General features: G+C 46.6%; 1 protein-coding gene across 1 annotated transcript; it reads left to right on the top strand.

The window, feature by feature from the left end:
• The first annotated feature begins 12,735 nt into the window (after nucleotides 1-12,735).
• Nucleotides 12,736-15,460, top strand: LOC124701902 (UDP-glycosyltransferase 83A1-like). The gene is made up of 2 exons (XM_047234001.1): nucleotides 12,736-13,390; nucleotides 14,413-15,460. The coding sequence occupies exons 1-2, from the start codon at nucleotides 12,871-12,873 to the stop codon at nucleotides 14,709-14,711; spliced, it is 819 nt and encodes a 272-aa protein (XP_047089957.1). The 5' UTR covers nucleotides 12,736-12,870; the 3' UTR covers nucleotides 14,712-15,460.
• Nucleotides 15,461-21,801: the final 6,341 nt, after the last annotated feature.

Raw genomic sequence — 21,801 nt, forward strand, 5'->3', positions numbered from 1 at the left:
GCGCTAGGCGCTGCTATAAACGTGACAAGCAAATAACAAGCAAATAACAAAGAGCGAAAAGGAAATCAAAGTGGAGACATAAATTTCAACGTGGAAAACCCCTCCAACAGAGGGAGAAAAACGACAGACATCAGCCATCAAACTTCACTATATTGAAAAGTGTTTATGAACAAGATGGGCATGACTTTGGATCGCAAATAACTGTCCGGAAGGTGAACTAAACATTAAGTATCGCAGGGGTAATTGCTGATATACAGGTACAGCGATCACACACACCATGTCACCATCACGGAACTGCCGCATGACAATGCAGGCTTTTTTTTTACCAAGCTATGAGGCGACATTGTTCGGGACCAAGATTTTGAGCACGCCACGCTTTGATCAAAGGCACGTTTCGATCGTAGGACGCGACTCATAACGCCGGCTAGTGCGATCAGGTCAGAGATACAAATTAAGCTATTTGATCCAAAAAGACGCAAAGCTATCTGGCTTTTGCCCGGCCGGCGCGCGTGGCCGTCCCAAAACCACAGCTGCATGCTACCTAGCCTCGCCGCGAGCGCCTTTCGTGTGTGTGCTTAACCAAAAGGACCCGTAAATGATGTGCTGCGTTTGTAGATTGAGTTAGATTCACTTTATTTTGACTTTAGGTCACAGACTCTCAATCTCACCTTATTAACATCAACGTGAAGATCCAGGAGGGTGAGGGGCGAGGGCAGACTGAAGTGTGATGCAATGGCTAATGATGAGCTTTATCAGACAGAGCGGAGGAATCTTAAAGGGATAAAAGCCAGCATCCATTGACATATTCGCGTGGCCTTCCCTTCTAATGATAGTGTTGCATAGAATCGGACGTCAACGTAAACCATGTGACGCCCTCGATCCTCCCTCGTGAAGCCTTATTTGGTGCTAGAGTTTTACAGAAGATTAGCAGGAATAATTTTCAGCAAACTTCAAATCTCTACTTATTCTAAATACAATTTTTTTTTGCGAAAGCTAAATACAAATTTGGTGCTAGAGTATTGATCGAGTTTAATTTTTGCTTATCCCCATTTTTCTCTAAACCTTAGTATATTTTTCTCAATTTCCAAAACTCTACCCCTACCTGGCGGATTGGGATTGAGGTTATGGGAATTGAATGACGCTAGAAGTTCACCCAATACTTTACAGTATTATCTCCACAAATCCCCACAAATACTCTAATACCAAACAAAGCCTAATTGACTTGAGCTATTTGTATTAGTATGTGACTTAACAATTGCTTGTGAAGCAAGCACATGAGCGGGTGGTTTTGTTATCTTATATTAATTTCCATTCACATTATCGTCACCGAAAGCGGAACCTAATACATATATTTGAGTGTTCTCCATCAAGGAAACTAATTGTAAGATGACGATAGTACGATATGATCTCAAGAGAAATCGAAACATTACAGACGCACATAACAACCAACTTATTAAGAAAAAATATACTGAAAAATGAACAATACTAACAAGTAACAACATCATCCCCACTAAGGACAACCTTGTTAAACATAATTGGCAAGACAACAAAATGTATTTGATGAGACAATAAAATATTTATTCTTTCAATACTAGTTTGCTAGATCTATATGGTCAATCATCCAAATAGGTTCTAGCGTATATCCGCCACGTAGTGTTGCCAAGATTTTCGATAATTGGCTTAATATGGTAGATCATAGGTTCAAAATACTTATTAGGATGGAAGAGCTTGCCGTTATTTGGTCGCTTTGTCGATGTAGAAATAATAAGTTTTTTAATGATAAAATATTTATTATGCAGGTTATCTACTGATACACCTCTTTGCTTCGTTCATGGTTGTTTCTTCAGCGTGTGGAGAATCGCGACTTCTTTACGAACATATCTACACAGTTGGAGGACATGATGCTGAAATTTATTTCCCAACATATGTGGCAGCGTAATCTCATGAAAACATAATTGGCAAGACAACATAATGTATTTGATGAGACAATAAAATATTTATTCTTCCAATACCAGTTTCATAGACCTATATGGTCAATCATCCAAATAAGTTCTATCGTATAGCCGCCACATAGCGTTGCCAATATTTATGGTAGATCATAGGTTCAAAATACTTACTAGGATGGAAGAGCTTGCCGTTATTTGGTCATTTTGGCTATGTAGAAATAAAAAGATTTTTAATGATAAAAACTTCTATTATGTGGGTTGTCTGCCGATACACCTCTTTGCTTCATACATGGTCATCTCTTCAGCGTGTGGAGAACCACTACTTCTTTATGAAGATGTCTACACGGTTGGAGGACACGATGAAGAGATTTATTTCCCAACATAGGTGGCAGCGTAATCTCAGAATTGGACCTCCAGTTACTTAGGCGAAGATATTATTTCACAGATGTTTACTTGTATTGAGGGCTTTTTTGCTTTTTTTTGTATGCACATGTTGAGTTGATGTCCCCTTTTATCGAAGAAAAAAAAGTAATAACATCAATCACTATCATAAGCAACACCTAACTGCGAGAACGGTTTACAAAATCAATGCCTTTAGAGAGAGAAATACTCTCACATGCCGCGATTTCCAGGTACAAGCACTATATCATAGGAGAAGTTCTAAGTCTACATTTGAGGGAGAAAATCCAAAGTCTGGATTTAATTGGTTGTGCCTTCTAATGGCCTTGTTGAAGATATTATTTTGAGAGACGGTATTTTCTTCAGAGTGAAAATTTAAGATCTATGACCGGACAATGATGGCGCATGTACACTGTTTTCACTCTTGCAGGCTTCAGTTTTGAAGAACTTTAGGTGTTGCATTTCTGGTGCTTGTGATGATGCTACAAGGACTAAGAACATTAAAGTAAAACTTTTCTCTTTTAGCTTAATTTTTCTTTGTTGGATGTGCGCATCCGTACTGCCATTAGAGCATTGTGTTATTGCAGAAGCCCTATCTAATTGGTACCTTCGCGATATCAATATATTTTCTTTATCGAAAAAATATCAGGAACCTGTTGTACTTTGTGTCGTTACTACCCTAGCCTAAAAAGGTACAAGATGAGGGTACATACGACTGAATGGATCATCGACATAGGGCATCAAAGATCACGGCGAAACAAATGGCTCTCCTTTAACCTATCTTTGTGCTTCTCACCGCTTGCTTGCTTCTCTATCTCGTCTCCAAATTCCCTTGTAATGGCTACAATCCGGTGTATGTGAACAATAAATTGTAATTTATACTCGTTGTTCATTGCTGAATCGAAACAAATGGCTCTCCTTTAACCTATCTTTGTGCTTCTCACCGCTTGCTTGCTTCTCTATCTCGTCTCCAAATTCCCTTGTAATGGCTACAATCCGGTGTATGTGAACAATAAATTGTAATTTATACTCGTTGTTCATTGCTGAATCAAGTAGGATCATAACGCACTACATGTATGACATAAGGATAACTTACTAAGTCTGCAAATTTGATGTCCCTGGTATGGATCCAGGAAGGAGCCCATAAGGAAGTAGCCCATAAAGCCCATGAGAATAAAAGGACCCGGAAGCACCCGAAGCCCAGGAACCAGACGTGATTGGCAAGGAAAACCCCATCAAGTAGACGACACTGGCATAGGCCCATCGTTGTATTTGTAACCGACCCGAATTAGACTCTCTGACCCGGCCTCTCATATAAAGGTCTGGAGAAGCAAACATGAAGGATATACTTAGATTGATTGAGACACAATCTTTGCAACCCTAGATCTGTTCTAGGAACCTGACGTTTTTGAGGCTTCTAGTAATAACATCGGACCACCTTGTTTGTCTAATAAGCCGACAAAATCACCAGCACTCCTCTTTCCATGAAACCCAAGTCCATAACCATGAACATTACTCAGGTTACCCCTCGTCAGTTGGTGTCGTCTGTGAAAAATATGGCCGCTGGAGTCATGGATTCGACTGCTCCTTCTTCACCAAGCAACAACTGAACGATTATCGGTGGGCGGATCAAGGATTTTCACCCAAGAGAGAAAAGGTCAAACTCAACAATTCCTTTCAGAAGAGAATGAGGTGTAAATACCGTCATCGGAAAGTTCAACAAACAACTTAAAAAGGAGAACAACGCCCCCCCCCCCTCGGCCCCAAAAGAAATTATTCACCACGCGTAAACTCAACAATGGCTTTCACCGCAATCTCTCGTATCTGCTGTTTCGCCGTCGTGTAGTTATTTGAAGCTCCTGTTATCACCAGATTTTGGCTAAATCAGGAGGTGGGCCGCGATCAAGATGGGCTTGGAAGATTACACGTGGAAGATCTCTGAAGCGGCCTTGCTCGGAGAATTTGGGCTAGATTGCCCATGTATCTTTAATTACGATAGATTGTATCTAGATTAAAAGTTAGAGTTTATCTCGTGCACGGTTTAGTGCACGCCCACATTAGAAAGTCCCCTGGACTATAAATATGTACCTAGGGTTTATGGAATAAACAACAACCAACGTTCAACCACAAAAAATCTCGGCGCATCGCCAACTCCTTCGTCTCGAGGGTTTCTACCGGTAAGCACCATGCTGCCTAGATCGCATCTTGCGATCTAGGCAGCACAAGCCTGCCCACGTTGTTCATGCGTTGCTCGTACTGAAGCCTTTTTGATGGCGAGCAACGTAGTTATCTTAGGCATGTTAGGGTTAGCATTGTTCTTCGAATTACATGCTTTCGTAGTGCAACCCTTGCATGTCTAGCCGCCCTTACACTTATCTTAGGTGTAGGGGCGGCACCCCGCTTGATCATAATTTAGTAGATCTGATCCGTTACGGTTGCTCCTTGTTTCATCAAGGATTAGTTTAATATCCGCAATAGTTAGGCCTTACAAAGGGTTGGAGGATCCAGCGGCGTGTAGGGTGGCGTTTGCTAGCCCTAGAAAGGATGTTCCGGGGATCAACCTCGTGTTGGTTTTTAGGCCCCGTCTAGGATCGGCATTACGGTCACCGTGCGCGAGCGCGAGGCCCAATCGTGAGTAGGATGATCCGATTATGCGGTGAAAACCCTACATCGTCGTGGATTTCATTAGCTTTATCTTGATCAAGCAGGACCACCATATATTCGGACACCCAGTCTGAATCATGGGTGGATCGGCTCTTTGAGCCGATTCACGAGATAACCCGAGAGCCGATCGAGGCTCGTATTTAACGTTTACGTGTGTGCCCCGCAGGAAACTAAGCTAGGCATCATCCACACCTTCCCGACCAGGTATAGGTCGGTGGAACGCCCTTGTGATAAACATCGGACGTGCGACCAGGAGGCTTTGCGGGCCGTCGCTCGTAGGGACCGGGCCAGCCGCAGCCCTAGTTGTTCCCGGCTCTACTGTGCTGACCGTCTCTGCCCGCCAGGGGGTTTCTGACGTCAACACATTCTGGCACGCCCGGTGGGACTACCTTTCACATCCACCGCATCGCCATCTACACCTGAGATGGCGGAAAGCACTCCGGCCAAGTACGAGGATCTGCCTGATGAACTCAAAAGGAAACATGACGAGATTAAGGCAGCCCTCGAAGCCGAACTCATCGGCTCCTTCGGGAAGACCCGTGCGCACGGCAACGAGCCCAATGAAAATTCACGTCCATTGCCGGGCGACAACATGGTGGATCTCAGCCACTCCATATGTCAGCCAGAGTTCTCCTTTGGCATCAACATGGCAGGGCTTGCAAGCCGCCATGGCAAAGATGAAGCAGAAAGCAGCCACTCCCGTGGCAAGGATAAATTGGAGGCCGATCCACGCGACCGGCCCCAAGATGATGACAGACGGTACCTGACACAGGAGGGAGCGAGAAGCGTGCGGCATCAACGTCCACTCTCCGAGCATCTCCTCAACAAATATGAGCGGCAGTACGACCGACGTCGGCGCTACGACGTAGATGATGAGAGAAATCATCGGTCTGATGCAGAGGACAGGAGGTACCGTCAGCATAGAAGAAACAACGACGGGTACAATCGTCACGCTGAGGTACAATCTTAGGGCCTCTCCCACCACAAAGCAAACGCGCTGAGTCCCCTCGATGGGAAGATCTCGAGGATTCAGAAAACGAGGGACAAGAAGAAGAAGAAGACAGGTACCACCGGCCAAGGTGGTGCCCTGACGGACTCAGCCGTTCCCAAAAACGCAGGGTTCAGCGATTGCGCGGCCGGGAAGAAGCTGAAAGATTGTACCTGCACACGTTGAGGAAGGCACGGCCTGATCTGGCCGCCAAAATTCAGCGAGCTCTGGACGAAGAAGGCCGGCCACAAAGAAAAGAGTGGCGCCCCAAGCAAAGGAAAGCCGATGATGATACATCGGCTGGTGCGAACATGGTCTTCATTCTTCCAGCGGAGTTTAGCGCTCCAAGATTATACGAAGCACCTGTGGCACAATTGGACTGCGGCCCACGGCCGGTCATCTTTGAGAAGCCGAAAGAAAGAAGTTACAGGCATCTGAAGGCCCTGTACTTGCGAGGCTACATCAATGGGCAGCCCGTCAACAAGATGTTGGTGGACACCGGAGCGGCAGTTAACATTATGCCATACTCCATGCTACGTCGGTTGGGACGCTCCAGCTCGGATCTGATCAAGACCAACGTGACACTGAGCGATTTCAACGGCCAAGCATCTGACGCGCAAGGTGTTCTGAATGTGGATCTGACCGTAGGAAGGAAAACTATCCCTACGACGTTCTTTATCATCGACAGCAAGAGTACCTACGCTGTCCTACTAGGGAGAGATTGGATCCACGCCAATCGTTGCATTCCATCCACGATGCACCAATGCCTCGATACAGCTGGGATGGAGATGAAGTAGAAGTCGTCCACGCAGATGATTCGGCCGAGGTTTCAACAAACTGGCATGGACGTTTGGGAGACATCAGGCCAAGAGCCACTCTCAGGCATCAATCTGGACGACTGCGAGCGCATCGACGTGACAAAGAACGGGGTTAGGCTGGTTTCCACAGGCCTGACCGTGTAACAAAGCAAGCGCCAATGAGCAAACGCGGCGAGGCTGATCCTTTTGATCGGCCCCTAAAGGTTTATGAAGGGACGTTACAAAACCTTCACCGAGCAAGCAATGTGGAGGCCGATTCCAGTAATCGGCCAAAATTATCCTCACCATCCATTCTGCCTGGGTTCAACTGCAATCTGACAGAGCCGACACCATCAATTCTCTTGACAGATTCGGCTCGGGGGGGACCCAGGTGGATAAAACACGAGGATATGGATATGCAGTAGAAGTGTCTCATCCTTTTTCGATGGGTATCAAAGTATGGGGGCCGATGCATAAATCGGCCGTAAAAATCCAAAAATTCGAAGATTTTTGAGCTCAGCCGATGTAGCAGACATCGACTTAAGGATCAATAGATCAGGAAGTAGATCTTCTCTTCTAAGACCAGGAGAACAGCCGGTGACGAAGCAATCGGTTGTGATGTTTTGACCAAGGTGGTGACTTGGTAGCTATCACTTCCAGGGGGTGTTACATCCAGAGTTTTGGAGGGCGTCAGAAGTTCAAAAACATCCCCACCGGGAGTTGCCTCCGCCTGCCAAAGACAATGAACCGATCTGGTCAGCCAGGTGCAAGATGTGAGCTGGAGAAGCTCGGGGGGGGGGGCAGCTCGCCCTGAAATTTCTTCGCTCTAAAGAACCGATTGTTGTTGGAATCGGCTGATGCTGCATTACGAGTTGGAAACCGAGGATGACCGACGTGGTCGGCTCATTGCTATTCTCGCCCGACTAAAGCTCGGGGGGCAGCTTGCCCCGAAGGTTCCTTTGCTACAGAAAGCCGATTTTGTTGGAATCGGCTGGCTCTCGCATCACAACCGTTCGAAGAATGGTACCGATATTGCAAAATTATCGCTTTCAGCATGCCGCCGATTCAGCGACAAGCCCAGGGCTCTGTTGTAGACACTTGCCTGAAGCTAGATTGCCAGCTTGGTAGATGGGCTGGTTAGATTCATAATCCGGTTTAATGATCCCTTTTGAGGTGTTTCGTGATGCAGAGCCGGTGCACGGTCATCAACCTTAGTACAAGTGCGCGAGGTTGCCAGGTTGCCAGTTCAGCAGTGCTATCAGAGGAATGTGGGCATGCAAGTCAGCCTTGTTCATGGAGCTGTGGGTAATCATCCACAGTATCGACCGCCAACGGAAGAAAGGTGATCGGCCGGTTGGCCCTGCAGGATAGCTCTCTTGGGCGTGATCGAGCCCGCCCTGAAATATCGATGATCTGGGAAACCGATTTGTTGGAATCGGCTGATGCGGCACCACAGTTGGGAAGCCGGTGATGGTCCATTAGGCTGGTCCATTTTTTATCCTCGCCTTGGCTGAGGCTCGGGGGGCAGCTCGCCCTCAAGGATTAGCCGATTTTGTCGAAATCGGCTCATTCTTCATCACGGCTCATTTGAAAGATGGCGAATTATTGCAGAAGGAAACCGCCGGAGCTGAGTGAGCGGAATTTGGAAAGGATGATGCGGCAGGAGAATGTCTGAAATTTAAAGTTAATAAGGAAATTGGACATTATTTCAGGGGTTTTTGCCGCTAAGTTTAACATGCCATCCTGTGAAATCTGCATTTACAAGTCCTAGGATTTGCGCGATTATGGCTTGGCCTTGTTGGACCAGGAGTTTGGGTCCGGATGGATCTATCTCGAAATTTATCGTGAGGGACCGATGCGCTGCCGTCGGCTCGCTGGGCTTTGACCAAATTGACAATCGGCAGAATCAGCACGAAGGACAATCGGCTAAATTATCCTAAGGGAAATCGACAAAATCAGATTGGGGAATTTCTTCATTGATAAACCAGATTTCTTACACAGAAGAGCTGATTGCTCTCAAAAGGGAGTACTAAGGGGATACATTGCCCCGTCTACTGCTACTAATCCTGTGCTAAGGGTCCTATCTATGGGCTGTTGCTGCCCTCGTCGCCGCCGTCATCGCTGCTGTCGGCGCTGCTCCCGGCCGGCTCGTCGTCGCTGCTCCAGCGGCCGCCGGCAGGACCTTCGTTGTCCTCATCTTCCTCCTCGTCGTCGTCGTCGTCGTCGTCGTCGCTGTCGAAGTCACTCAGATTCCCCGGCCAGGGGCAATGGCGCTTGGCCGGCGGCTCGTCGGGGAGGCTGTCGTCGTCGTCCTCCTCCTCTTCTTCCTCCTTCACCTCCTCGGAGGTGGTGAAGTCGTCCCAGGAGAAGCGATCGTCATCGCTCTCCTCCTCCGGTTCCCCGTCGGCGAGGAAGCGGAGGTCACGCTCCCCTTCCGTTGAGGATTTGTCATCCTCCGACCAGAGGGAGAAGTCATGGCTCGACTCCTCCCCGGCCTCAATGGCGCGGCGGATGTTGGCCGCATGGACCTCCGCCGGGTTCGGCTCCGGCGTCGGCTCGCAAGACGAAGAGGACTGGGTGGAAAGATCCGACGAGGCGGAGGAGGAAGAAGACATTGTGGCAGAGGAGGGTTTTTTTGGAAGTGCTAATGCGAAGAGGAGAACTGTTCGATGCGGTTAAATAAAAGGATGGGGATTTAATTTTCGAACAGTTTTCGTGGACATGGTGCCAAAACTGTCAAATCGTGCAGAGAAGTTGGGAAGGCAAGTCGTCATGATGAAGCATACTGCGACGGTTCTGCTTCGCCACGACGTGACCCCTCGGAGGAAAAACGAGTGGTTTTGAAATTATCATTACCAAAACCAGGGGGCATGTGTTATCACCGGATTTTGGCTAAATCGAGAGGTGGGCCGCGATCAAGATGGGCTTGGAAGATTACACGTGGAAGATCTCTCAAGCGGTCTTGTCTCGGAGAATTTGGGCTAGATTGCCCATGTATCTTTAATTACGATAGATTGTATCTAGATTAAAAGTTAGAGTTTATCTCGTGCACGGTTTAGTGCACGCCCACATTAGAAAGTCCCCGGACTATAAATATGTACCTAGGGTTTATGGAATAAACAACAACCAACGTTCAACCACAAACAAATCTCGGCGCATCGCCAACTCCTTCGTCTCGAGGGTTTCTACCGGTAGCACCATGCTGCCTAGATCGCATCTTGCGATCTAGGCAAAGACAAGCCTGCCCACGTTGTTCATGCGTTGCTCGTACTGAAGCCTTTTTGATGGCGAGCAACGTAGTTATCTTAGGCATGTTAGGGTTAGCATTGTTCTTCGAATTACATGCTTTCGTAGTGCAACCCTTGCATGTCTAGCCGCCCTTACACTTATCTTAGGTGTAGGGGCGGCACCCCGCTTGATCATAATTTAGTAGATCTGATCCGTTACGGTTGCTCCTTGTTTCATCAAGGATTAGTTTAATATCCGCAATAGTTAGGCCCTAAAAAGGGTTGGAGGATCCAGCGGCGTGTAGGGTGGCGTTTGCTAGCCCTAGAAAGGATGTTCCGGGGATCAACCTCGTGTTGGTTTTTAGGCCCTGTCTAGGATCGGCTTACGGTCACCGTGCGCGAGCGCGAGGCCCAATCGTGAGTAGGATGATCCGATTATGCGGTGAAAACCCTACATCGTCGTGGATTTCATTAGCTTTATCTTGATCAAGCAGGACCACCATATATTCGGACACACAGTCTGAATCATGGGTGGATCGGCTCTTTGAGCCGATTCACAGGATAACCTGAGAGCCGATCGAGGCTCGTATTTAACGTTTACGTGTGTGCCCCGCAGAAACTAAGCGAGGCATCATCCACACCTTCCCGACTGGTATAGGTCAGGAGGCACGCCCTTGTGATAAACATCGGACGTGCGACCAGGAGGCTTTGCGGGCCGTCGCTCAGAGGGACTGGGGCCAGCCGCAGCCCTAGTTGTTCCCGGCTCTACTGTGCTGACCGTCTCTGCCCGCCAGGGGGTTTCTGACGTCAACAGCTCCACCACTACAACCGACACACATACAATACACATGTACTACCTTTGTTCATAAAAGAATATCGCAAGTTTATCTAAATTTGTACCTGTATATATACATCTAAATTTAGATAAGGTTCCGGTATCTTTCTATTAAGGGAGAAAGTAATAGAAAACCATTTCACTCACTCTTCCAGAAGGAAGAAACAACCCTTGCTCGCTCTTGTCCACTGCCTCACGTTCGAATTTTTTTTAGGGTAAAACACAATATATTAAGCTAGCAAGCCGCCTCATTAAAAACCTTCCAGTCACCTTCGGTACCCTGGTAAGGAAAAGAGTGCGTCTGGAACTTGCTGCCGAGTTCAAAACAGAGTTACATCAGCGATTACATCAGAAATCACATGATCCGGCGGATCATCAACCCAAGCCATACCTCTGTTAGCCTCAAAACTAAATCTAGCTAAATTGTGGGCTACCCTATTAGACTCCCTTGGACAGTAATTAACAGAAACAGATCCTATTCTTTGTAAAATATCAAAACAGTCCATTAAAATAGCTGTGCTAGTAATCCAAATATCCCTCTCTCCATTGCAAGCATCCACCAAAGCCATGTTATCAGATTCGATTATTGTTGCAGAACACTTTATTCTCTCTAGTAATTCTAGCCCCCTTTTTAACGCCAACGCTTCCGATGTACCTGCATCCAACATATTAGTCATTGGCCACGCTTCTCCCGCCAACGCTGAACCATTTGAATCACGAATCACTGCCGCCACCGCGCCAGCACCTGAGGGGAAGAAACATGCATCAACATTCATCTTATAATTACTTGGTGGAGGTTTCGTCCAACCATTTCCCTTCGGAACTGTCACATGCGATGACGCCCTATAATTTGTTGTGATTGCCTGGATTGAGAAAACTGATTTTTTAACCGGAGCCGCAGTTTCTCCCTTCACCATTTCCCGACGTTGCCACCAAATATACCAAGCAGCAACTAGGATTGTTTCCTTTAGTCTTAACAGACCAATGACTGGATTGTTCTTCAGAGGTCCTCGCGGAATTTCTTCCAACACTACTGATCCAGAATGGTCAATATCACAAGCCGTTCTTATATAATCTTCTAGACCCAGCTCCTTCCAGACCTCCTTTGCACGCTTAGAAGTAAACATCAGGTGTTTTATGTCTTCACAGCCAGAATTACAAACAGGACATTGGGCAGAGACTTTAATATGTCTGTTTGCTAAGATCCCTCTTCCCGGCACCAAACCATGGAGAGCTTTCCATCTAAAAAAATTAATCTTGGCAGGAACATCTAAACTCCAAAGAGTATTCCACACAGGATTGATCAATTCAGTACCTTGTCCATCAGCTCTTCTCATTCTTGTCCCAAATTGATGTGGTCGTTAACCATGACAATTGTGTTCAATCTTCTTCTCTCCGAGTTATGCAGATTGTATCTCGCCGACAAGAAATCAGTGATGATTTGTCATGTCATGCAATGTGTCTCAAACGCTGCATGGGCTTTTGCTGGCCTTTTAAAGTGAGGCAAGGAGCCCATGGTCTTCAGACCTGGGCCATCGTGTCCCACAGCTGTTGCGCTGACTTCGTCACAGAAAAAAATTGCGCTGATAACTATTCTTCGGTCTACTGTCGTCTATCTTTCACACAGCAAGAAGATCGATAACACGCCAACCTCGCTTTCACTCGGAGAGACACGCAACCGCTGACGATAGCAAGAAGCAGATCTTTTTTTTACTTGAGGGATCCGACAATATAACAATTGAAACATACGCGGGCACCACCCATGAATTGAGCAAACACAAGGACGAAGATGCATCGCAGAAAAATCAACTGTACCCAATTAAAACTGGTCAACAGTGTCGCTCGTAGCCGCCCATGCATGCTGGCTGGATGCTTTGACCCGCACAGTACTCCTGGCTAACTCGATTGTGTATTCGTGATGTACTCCCGGCTAACTGGAGCATTCATGTACTATTTAAGGAGCACGGTAGAACCGCGGTAGCAGCTCTTCCCACGCACGCGACAAGCAAGTACCATGGCCACCTCCGCCGCGCCTGCGCCGCCGCACGCGCTCATCCTCCCTTACCCGGCCCAGGGCCACGTGATCCCGTTCATGGAGCTCGCCCACCGCTTCCTCGACCGCGGCTTCGACGTCACCTTCGTCAACACCAAGTACAACCACGACCGCGTCATGGCCGCCGCCGACGCTGCCACGACAACCTTCACAGGATTATCTTCCGCAGCAGCCGGGTCCCGGCTGCGCCTCGTCGCGGTCGCGGACGGGATAGACGCCGGAGGCCACGAGAACCTGGTCCTGCTCAACGCCGCCATCCAGGTGGACATCCCGCCGCAGCTGGAGCCGCTTCTCGACGGCGACGGCGAGGGGCTTGGGAAGGTGACCTGCGTCGTCGTCGACGTCGCCATGTCGTTCGCGCTGGACGTTGTCAAGCGTCGCGGGATCACCTCGGCTGCGCTCTGGCCAGCCTCCGCGGCGGTGCTGTCAGCGATGGTCAACGCCCGGAAACTCATACGCGATGGGGTCATCGATGACGACGGTAATGTTTCCAATTTTCCATTATTATTGGAGACTCTTATTATTGTCCTAAGAATAAGATAAGATCAGCCGTGCTGAAATTTAGATGCTTCCCTGTGTGCGCTCACATAGTCACATGTCCTTGTCCAACAACACTTTGTACGTTTTCATTCTAGACCTCGATCCTTCGATATAGGCGGGATGTGTACGACTTCGAGTCACATGCTAGTGATTATCCGATCTAGACTATGAGGGATACCCTCGTATTGTGCATTCTGCCGGAAGTCCCTTCCAACATCTACACTATTTTTGAAAATGTTACATTTATGATGAAATTCACATGTAGTCTCCACCCATTTACACATTATTTTTTGCTCTTTGATTTAAAACACCTGATATTTCACAAAATGGGCTATCAGTGAAACATATTTGACCACTAATCATGTTTTTTTATGTTGTATTTAAGTCCCTAGAGTTTTATGGGTTTCATTGCATGTTCAGTCTCCGTATTCAGTTTATTGTCCGTCGAACAACAGTTATGACTAATCCATTTTAGTAGGATGGTCTTGGATCAGCATTGGCCATATGCGCATTCTGCTCTAAGTTTCATTCCAATGTCTTAGAGTATTACTCCCTCCTGCCAAAAATATGTTGCATATAAGATTTAGTCAAAGTCAAACTTTGTAAAGTTTAATCATATATATTGATAAAAATATGAACATATACAATAAAAAAATCAATATTTTTATAATTGTTATGAAATATATTTTTATATTATATGCATTTGACATGATAGATCTCGTATTATTATCTATATTGTTCTTAAAGTTTGCACAGTTTAACTTGCACGAAAAATTATGCGCAACATAAAATGGGGATGAGGGAGTATGACTTACTAAATCCGACCATAGTTGTTCAGAATTGTGTAATAGTACGATCTGTTAATTTTCGCACCCGGGCCTTAGGTGGAAAGAAATTAGTGTCCGTCTATACTCTTTGATGTATTTTATGTAAAGTATAAATTAAATTGGTCCTATATTGCAGGAGCGCCTCTTAACTTGAAGAACAACTCATTCCATCTTACCGAGTCAACGCCACCCATGGACGCGACCTTCCTCGCCTGGAATTACATGGGAAATCCTGAGGCCGAGCGCATGGTCTTTCACTACCTCGACTCGATCGCGCAGACCGCCGCAACAAAGGCGGACTACCTTCTCTGCAACACATTCGCCGACATCGAGCCGGCCGTCTTCACCGACGCTACACCAACCAACATCATTCCCATTGGCCCGCTCCGCACATGGCGGCGCCCGACGAGACATGCACCTCTAGGGCACTTCTAGCACACCGAAGATGCCACATGCATGTCCTTCCTTGACACACAACCCCGCGGCTCTGTCGTGTATGTGGCGTTCGGGAGCATCAGCATCATGACCGCAGAGCAGGTCCACGAACTTGCGCTTGGGCTCCAGGCCTCCGGACGCCCATTCCTATGGGTTGTTAGGCCTGAACAAGCCGGAAAACTCCCTGTCGGGTTTGCGGATGACGTGGATGGGTCCGCGAAGGGTAAAGTGGTTGGGTGGGCACCACAAGAGCAGGTGTTGGGGCATCCTTCGGTAGGGTGCTTTGTTACACATTGTGGGTGGAACTCCACACTAGAAGGCATCCGTAATGGGCTGCCCATGTTGTGTTGGCCATACTTCCTTGACCAGGTTACGAACCAAACATACATTTGTGACATTTGGAAGGTTGGGCTAAGGGTTGCATCGGCTGAGGGAGGCGGGGTGGTGACGAAACAGAGGATGGTGGAGTTGTTGGATGGCCTTTTGGAGGATGAATCTGTCAAGGAAAGGGTGCTGAAGTTGAAGAAGACGGCAGAAAGCAACATGAGTGAAGAGGGTGCATCTTTGAAAAATTTAAATATTCTAATGGAGAATTTCAAAAGGTGAATCTTACAACACGTTAATTTGTCCGTGGGTCAGCTAGTATCCTTTTTGAGATTTTTCATTGTTAGTACATGACAAGAATGGTGCGTACATTTTACATTCATTGTTTCATCAAACGCACTATATTAAGGCATGGTTCTAGTGAATGTTCTGTCTTGCTTATATATTTATATATCAGTCAATGTAAGATGGATGTTGGGATATGTTTCTATGAACTTTCCCGACAAAGCCGAAAAAGTCAGGAATATGAAGTTTTTCCTTAAGCGCAAGACAGAACTTATCGTATGGTGTAACTATTTAAAGTACGTACATGTCTTAAGCTACAAACAACAAACAGGTTACATTAAAATGAAAAGTAAACTTAAAGGCAGATTAGGTTGTGAGTTGTATGCGGCCTTACTCTACATGTAAGATCCTACATGTCGGATGGTCTTTTTATTTCCAGAAGAATAAAGCAAGCGCATGTGAGAGACGATAAGTAACTTAAGGAACACTTTTTTTTAGAAACATAGTACAAACGTAGGCACTTACATACACGCGTATACATTCACCTCTATGAACGCACACACGCACACCCTACCCTTATGAGCATCTCCGGATGACTGAGTCGGCAGATTAAATCTTGAAATTGACGAAGTCACCACAAACACCTCGTTGTCGACGGGAACGTCGACTCCCACTGAAAAAATATTCCACCTTTATGAGACACATATATATCAAACCTGAAATTTGAACTAAGGTGGGATGGACGTACCACCACCCCTTAACCACCCAACCTCGATAAGTAACTGAAGCAACGCTGATGCTATCTTCCTGGGTTGGCCAATGCGAAGCATGGGTTTGGCCCCCTTGATCCAGCAGGTTTCACATCTTTCATAGCGTCACGGACCGCTGTTGTAGTGGTCTTAGCCATAGTATGTGAAAAGTATGAAAAAAAACGAAGAAAAAAAAGTAGAAGTATATGTGAATGATTTTCTGCTGGTCACGTACACATATTCTCTCTATTTTCTATGGGAACGAGCATGCTACCGAAAGCAGTTAACGGGCCCCAAGCCCGATTACTAGATTCTTCAGCGAAACAAGCGCTCTATGGCGTGCGCGCCACCGAGTCGTTTCCGTCTCAAGCCTTTGCTTACCAAGCTGAAACATCACGGGCCTCTATTTTATAGACGCAACAGTCCCGCACGTTACACTGATGCAGAGCGAGAAAAGGTAGAACAGACATAATTAGTTGTGAATCTTCACCCAAATAAATCCATATAATCCTCTTCGATGGACTAAAATTGCGCGGCTTATTATAAAACAGAGGGAGCATGTTTTAACCACTCTAAGCTGCGTATAATTTTTCTTTTTCTGAAGCAGAGGAATAATCATTTTCTTATCTATTAATTAAAAAGAGTGTTAAGACTAGTCATAGTGCTAGTATCATAAGGTGTATCATGCATGCCACCTTAGCAAAAATCTGATGTAGCGCTATAATTAATGAGGAAAGATATGCTAATGGTATCATATTATGATAATGTATCATAGCACGTGAAACTAGAAAATTTAATGTCAAATACATCATATACACACAATTGCATTGAGATTCTATAAATAATTAAATATCTTGAGATTATGATACTACTGGATGATACTAACCACTATAAGGATAGTATCATAGATTAGTATCATATGGATGATACCACTATATGATACTTTGCACTATAGTCAGCCTAAGTTACCATAGTAAAATTTGACGAAAACCAATACAAACAGGGCCAAATCCACCCAAACATCAAAAGAATAGGGCCATGCCCAATCTTACCGACGACACATTGGAGACCACAAAAGGATGCCAAGCACACTAATACATTCAACGGCTAGCAGAATTTCCATTACTGTGAAAGAGAAGAAGACGCGTCTGCTATGAGAGGAGCAGAGCGTCTGCTATGAGAGGAGCAGACCCGGGACATTCCCACTAAGGTTAAGTCCTTATACCGGAAGCTGTGTCACGGGACCTCAGGAAACACTTTAGTGACATTTGGAAGGTGGCAGTCCGACCGATAAGCCTTCAGTCTATCCTAAGAAGAAACTGTTGGAGATATACCCAAGAGGCAATAATAAAGTGGTTATTATTATATATTTCTGTTTATGATAAATATTTGCATCCCATGCTATAATTGTATTAACCGGAAACATTAATACTTGTGTGTTATGTAAACATATAAGAGTCCCTAGTAAGCATCTTGTCAAGCTAGCTTGTTGATTAATACATGATCATGGTTTCTTGATCATGAACATTGGATATTGTTAATAACAAGGTTATGTCATTGGGAGAATGATATAATGGACACACACCCATAATAAGCGTAGCATAAGATTAAGTCATTAAGTTCGTCTTGCTATAAGCTTTCGATACATAGTAACCTAATCCTTCGACCATGAGATCATGTAAATCACTTACACCGGATGGGTACTTTGATTACATCAAACGTCGCTTCATAAATGGGTGGTTATAAAGTTGGGATTAAGTATTTGGAAAGTACGAGTTGAGGCATATGGATCAAGAGTGGGATTTGTCCATCCTGATGATGACAGATAGATATGCTTTGGGACCTCTCGGTGGAATGTCATTCAATTAGCTTGCAAGAATGTGGCTAGCTCACAAGGGATGACATAACACGGTACGAGTAAAGAGTACTTATCGGTAACGAGGTTGAACTAGGTATAGAGATACCGATGCTCGAACCTTGGATAAGTAAAGTATCGTGTGACAAAGGGAATAGGTATCGTATGTTAATGGTTCATTCGATCACGAAGTCATCGTTGAATATGTGGGAGCCATTATGGATCTCTAGGTCCCGCTATTGGATATTGATTGGAGAGAGGTATCGATCATGTTTGCATAGTTTACGAACCGTAGAGTGACACGCTTAAGGTTCGATGTTGTTTAGTAGATCAGGAATATAAGATGGAGACCAAATATTGTTCGGAGTATTGGATGGGATCCATGACATCACGAGGAGGTCCGGAATGGTCCGGAGGCAAGTTATGTTTCGGAATTGTTCTGGAAGAATTCTGCTGTTTTGTATTTCAGAAAAGTTGTTCTGGAAATATTCTCGGAATTGGACAAAACAAAAACAAAAGTTCCTATTTTTCTATCACGTAGACGGAGTCAAAAGGGGAGACGAAGAAAGGCCGGGAGTGGGCCAGACCACCCCTACGCGCGGGCCCACCCCAAGTCGCGCCTAGGCATGGTCAGGGCCCACTAGGCGCCGACCCTAGATGGGTTTTGTGAAACCCTAAGCCTAAACCCCGACTATATAAAGAGGGGTGGGTTGGCCGGCCATAGCTGGTCCACACACAACCCTAATCTGCCACCTCTCCTCCCTCCCAGTTCTCCTGGTCCGGCTTAGGCGAAGCCCTGCAGGAATTCTCCTCCACCACGACCACCACGCCGTCGTGCTGCTGGGATTTCGAGGGGATCTACTCCTCCGTTACCCGCTGGAACGGGGAGAGGAAGGATGTCATCGACACCGTACGTGTGACCTAGTACGGAAGTGCTGCCGGATATATTGCAGCACCGAAACGATCATCTACATCAACCACGAGATCTGATCTCATTAAGAATTTTGGATCTTCGAGGGTTAGTCTCTCTTCTATCTCGTTGCTCCTATCTCATACATTAGATCTTGGCTTTTCCATAGATTGGATCTTGGTTTTATTCGTCTTTGCGGTAGAATTTTTATTTTCTATGCTACGAACCCTACAGAAACTAACATTTACTTGAAACTAGCACTTAGACACTTGAGTAACCAATCAAATCGTACATCTTGTGGCATGCTCACCAATATTGACGTAAAGTGAGGTGATCAGGGTTGATGCTGTGATGCGAAGGGAAGGGGCCACTCAATTCAATTCAATGTCGTAATCCGACCTGGCTTCTCCTGTCCGCACTTGGGACAGATTGATACTCGTTTTTTGCTGGATTTGAACTTGCTTAAAAAGAAAGGACTCAGCTTCCGCAAAAGTGATAATGGATAAGCTATGAAAGTTCGGATCTTTCTATGGCAGCTAGTGCGGAAGCGCCTACCTTCCAATGACAACATTCACCGTAGACAAGGTCCATCGTCGGGACGATGTGCCTTGTGTACGGAGGCGGAGGACATCGCTCACATCTTCTTTCTGTGTCCGTTAGCCAAATTTATGTGGAGTGCAGTTAGGGAACTGCGGGATTGCTCCTGGAACCCGGCTTGCTTTGCGGATTTGAATAAGCTTCTTGACGACCTATCGGGTCAAATCAAGCAGATGCTTTGGATTTGTTGTACGGCCTTATGTTGGGCCTTTTGGAATATTAGGAACCTTCCCTCCCAGTTGATGGTTTGTATAAAATATTAATCTACCTACAGGTTTGGAAGCCAGTGGCTAGGAAGCGAGACCGGGAGGCGCTGGAGCAGGCGATTGGTCGGCTTCGCACGCTTCATGCCAGCATCAGGGACCGCTCGGACTGATCGACGACGGCCTTCGTCCTACCTTTATCTGTGTCTGTTGCTATTCGTTTAGCCTATTTGCATAGTTTGGAGTTGCGTTGGGGCGCGACTCCTTATGTGTGCGGCGGTGCTCACCATTGTCTCAACCAGGGCTTTGATGCTTGTATCTATTCGCTGGTGTCTCGTGTGATCCGTGTTATGTACTATGTACTCTTCCAATTGAGGCTTTATTAATTTAAAGCCGGGCTCATATTGAGCCTTCCGTCTAAAAAAACAAGCCCACATGACCATGCGCTAGAAGTAGTCCCCGAGACGCCCATTGACCAACTTCGAGAGTCACCTCATCGCCCACACGATACAAGGTCAAACACCCTTAAAGTTGACGAACAATCGAAGCCGCCGCTCCAACTTTCCGCTACGCCCTGCATGGTCAGCCAAGACCACCACTTTGCGGGGCCGCCGCCCCATCATAACGCTACTTGCTCTCGATTTGCAATATCGCACGAACCGTCAACACGTAGCCCAAGCTATAGGGCAGCCAGCCGTAGATCTCGACAATCACATGAACTCATTCAGGGCCGCTATCCCCACAAAAAATTTCCCCTCTAGGACACATCGAGCGACCCAACAATGCCGCCGCACGAGCGGCACAACACTACCACCCAAGCCACGACGAGTGGCCGCCCTACCTCATAGGGATACCACCCGGAAAGATTCCCGAGTCCGCCGCCTCGATTCGCAAACACAATGTCTTGGGGCCACCGCCCCAACATCCACCACCATGAAAATAATAGAAACACATGCAACATTTGAGTGCATGCTCGCCAAGGCGACGACTACAAGAAGGAAGCGATGTAGCCCCCATCGTTGCCCGCCCGGTACCCCGAAACTAGGGATTTACCGTGGACATCCCAACCACCCACGAGGATAAAGATGTAGCTCCACGACAAGCGCCCCCAAGGATGGAATTGGCGACGGTGCAAGGCTTTCGTCCGGAAGTCCTACAACAAAGCTAGAGAAAATCCAGTAAACTGGGGCACCGCGGTGCCTACTTTGCCAACAGATTTCATGATTCCTCCTAGCACCACCTTGTAACGCGACCACCGCAACACCTGTCGAGGGTGTTCCTCGGCAATGCCCTCCGATAGGGGCTTAGGGTTGATGGAATCCTGCAAGCTGACACGAGACATCGGTTCACAGACAAGCGGGGAGAGCGATTTACCCAGGTTCGGGGCCCTCGATGAGGTAAAACCCTTACATCCTGCCTGTCTGTTCTTGATTATGATGATAATGGGTTACAATGGGGTGCCGAATAGTTTGGCTGAGATCTCGTCGAGATGACTAAGCGCTAAGGTGACCTAGCTCTAAGCTTCTGTTGGCTAAGATTGCTAAGATTGATTGTGCCTCGGCAGCCCCTCTCCTGGCCTTTATATAGGAGGCCAGGTCTCAAGAGGTCCAACCGAGTACGACTAGGTTTACAGTAATTTTAGATCTAATCTTTCCTTGTTCGGCTGCTTCTTTGCCTTGCTTGCCAAGGAATCTTCTGGTGTATCATCCGGTTGGGCCGCCTTGCCTCCAAGTGCTTTCATGGGCCTCCAACTAGGAAACACGGGATAAGGCATCATTGGTTACCCGAAGGGTAATGCCCACATCAGTAGCCCCCGAGTGTCTAGCCGAAGATAGTTCGGGTAGAGACTAAAGCATGCCTTCACCGAATGTTCTTCTCCTTGATTGCTCTTGCTCTTCATGAATCTGCATCATCTTCTTCTGTCGGGTGCGCGTCAGCGCTCCCGATGGGAGTAGCCCCCGAGTCTAGGTACGGATGCTTGTAATCCGTGCGTAGACTCAAGTTGTACCACTCGAACATTTTGCTCTGCCGAAGTTTTTTCGTAAATCTTCGTAGTTCATCCGATATATTTTCCTCATGCAAGGGATAATGAGTAACATGCCCAACTTTTTCTGGTTAACTGCCGATGGCAAAACAATGTTACCCTACACAGAATCAAGTCCCCGGG

This window comes from Lolium rigidum, chromosome 3, assembly GCF_022539505.1.
Source record: "Lolium rigidum isolate FL_2022 chromosome 3, APGP_CSIRO_Lrig_0.1, whole genome shotgun sequence".
NCBI classification, from domain to species: Eukaryota; Viridiplantae; Streptophyta; class Magnoliopsida; order Poales; family Poaceae; genus Lolium; species Lolium rigidum.

Bases quoted from the DNA above. Each gene is read 5' to 3' on its own strand.
- LOC124701902 (XM_047234001.1), top strand. From the start codon at position 12,871: ATGGCCACCTCCGCCGCGCCTGCGCCGCCGCACGCGCTCATCCTCCCT. The intron at 13,391-14,412 runs GTAATGTTTCCA...CCTATATTGCAG, and splicing joins TGGGGTCATCGATGACGACG to GAGCGCCTCTTAACTTGAAG.